Source organism: Galeopterus variegatus, unplaced genomic scaffold, assembly GCF_000696425.1.
Source record: "Galeopterus variegatus unplaced genomic scaffold, G_variegatus-3.0.2 Scaffold3932, whole genome shotgun sequence".
NCBI classification, from domain to species: domain Eukaryota; kingdom Metazoa; phylum Chordata; class Mammalia; order Dermoptera; family Cynocephalidae; genus Galeopterus; species Galeopterus variegatus.
The window spans coordinates 56,061-57,366 of record NW_007730043.1 but is presented as its reverse complement, the minus strand read 5'-3'; the positions used below and the strand labels follow the sequence as shown (position 1 = coordinate 57,366).

Below are 1,306 nucleotides of genomic sequence, written 5' to 3'. Positions count from 1 at the left end.
GGCCGGCCCGGTGGCGCACTTGGTAGAGTGCGGCGCTTGGGAGCATGGCGGCGCTCCTGCCAAGGGTTCGGATCCCATATAGAGACCGGCCGCTCACTGGTTGAGCACGGTGCGGGCGCGACACCGAGGTTTGCGATCCCGTTGCCAGTCACGAAAAAAGACAAAAAGGAAAAAAAAAAAAAGAGTGTGGAGGGGGATAGGGAGAAAGAACAGGATAGAACACAAAATATGATAGCTCATCACATGTCGTTAAGGTACATGTTATTTTTGAAACTTTTTTTGTGTGTGTAGGTACATACGTGTTGGATTATGATATGAAATGTACTTTGCACTGTGGATTGATGTGCAAGTTGTAAAATACTGTTTTAGGTGACATCATCTGTTACCAGGTAACCCTCTCCCCAGCCCCTCACTGCCGGCTCCCCACCCCCAACCTCAGTACAGTGGGAAGCTCAACACTAGGAGACGGATAAGCGCCTTTGGACCCCAATTGGGTTCCAAATATCTTGGGAGGAAAGGCCAGAGAAGGGGAATAAGGTTGGAGCAGCCCTAATGCCCTGGGACCCAGGGACACACAGCTGCAGGGAGAACAAAGACCCACCCCCTATTTCCCAAACAGCTATTTGCCCCAGAACTCTGGCCCTGGGGCAGCCAAGCCCAGTTGGGTCAGGAGCCCTAACCCGGGGGAAGGGGCTCCCAGGTGTGGCTGCCCACCCAGGGCGCTGGTCTCTAGCGTCAGCGTGACAATGCAGAATAGGTTGACGTTGGCATTGTAGACAGTGAACTCCACAAACACGGCTCTGGTCAGGGTGTCCAGCCAGGTGTTGTCAAAGAGGTACTGGAGAATCCTGTGGGAAAGAGGAGTTTTTGGAACATTTCCATCCTGAGGAGACTCCACGTCCCCTCAGTCCCTTGACAACGCCAGGGCTCACTGTCTAAATGTCTTCTTCTGCCTCCACTTTGCTCTCTGGGCCACTAGCCACCAGAGCTGCTCCTGGGAGTGGTCCCAGTTTGCTGACCCATGGGGTAATATCTTGGCTCCCGTGGTCTCCTGTCCATTAGAGCAGAGCTTCTCAGTGTGGGGTTCCCAGATCAGCAGCATCAGCCTCATCTACAAACTTGTTGGAAATGCAGATTCTCAGGCCTCACTCCAGCCCTGCTGAAACAGAAACTCTGGGGCAGGGGCTTGAGGATATGTGCTTTGATCAGCTGCTATGGGTTAAATGTGTCCCCCAAAAGTCCATATATTGGAAACTTGATCTCCATTGTAACAGTGTTAAGAGGGTGGGAAATCCAATTATGGTAT

General features: G+C 52.3%; 1 protein-coding gene across 2 annotated transcripts in view; it reads right to left on the bottom strand.

Annotated features, from left to right (window-relative positions):
* The window catches only part of LOC103601909 (polycystic kidney disease protein 1-like 2), a 69,986-nt gene that overhangs the window by 15,474 nt on the left and 53,206 nt on the right, over positions 1-1,306 (bottom strand). For both annotated transcript variants that reach the window (XM_008586316.1, XM_008586314.1), the window contains exon 26: positions 715-848. In XM_008586316.1, the coding sequence (XP_008584538.1) occupies positions 715-848 (134 nt within the window). The remainder of the gene's footprint in view (positions 1-714; positions 849-1,306) is intronic.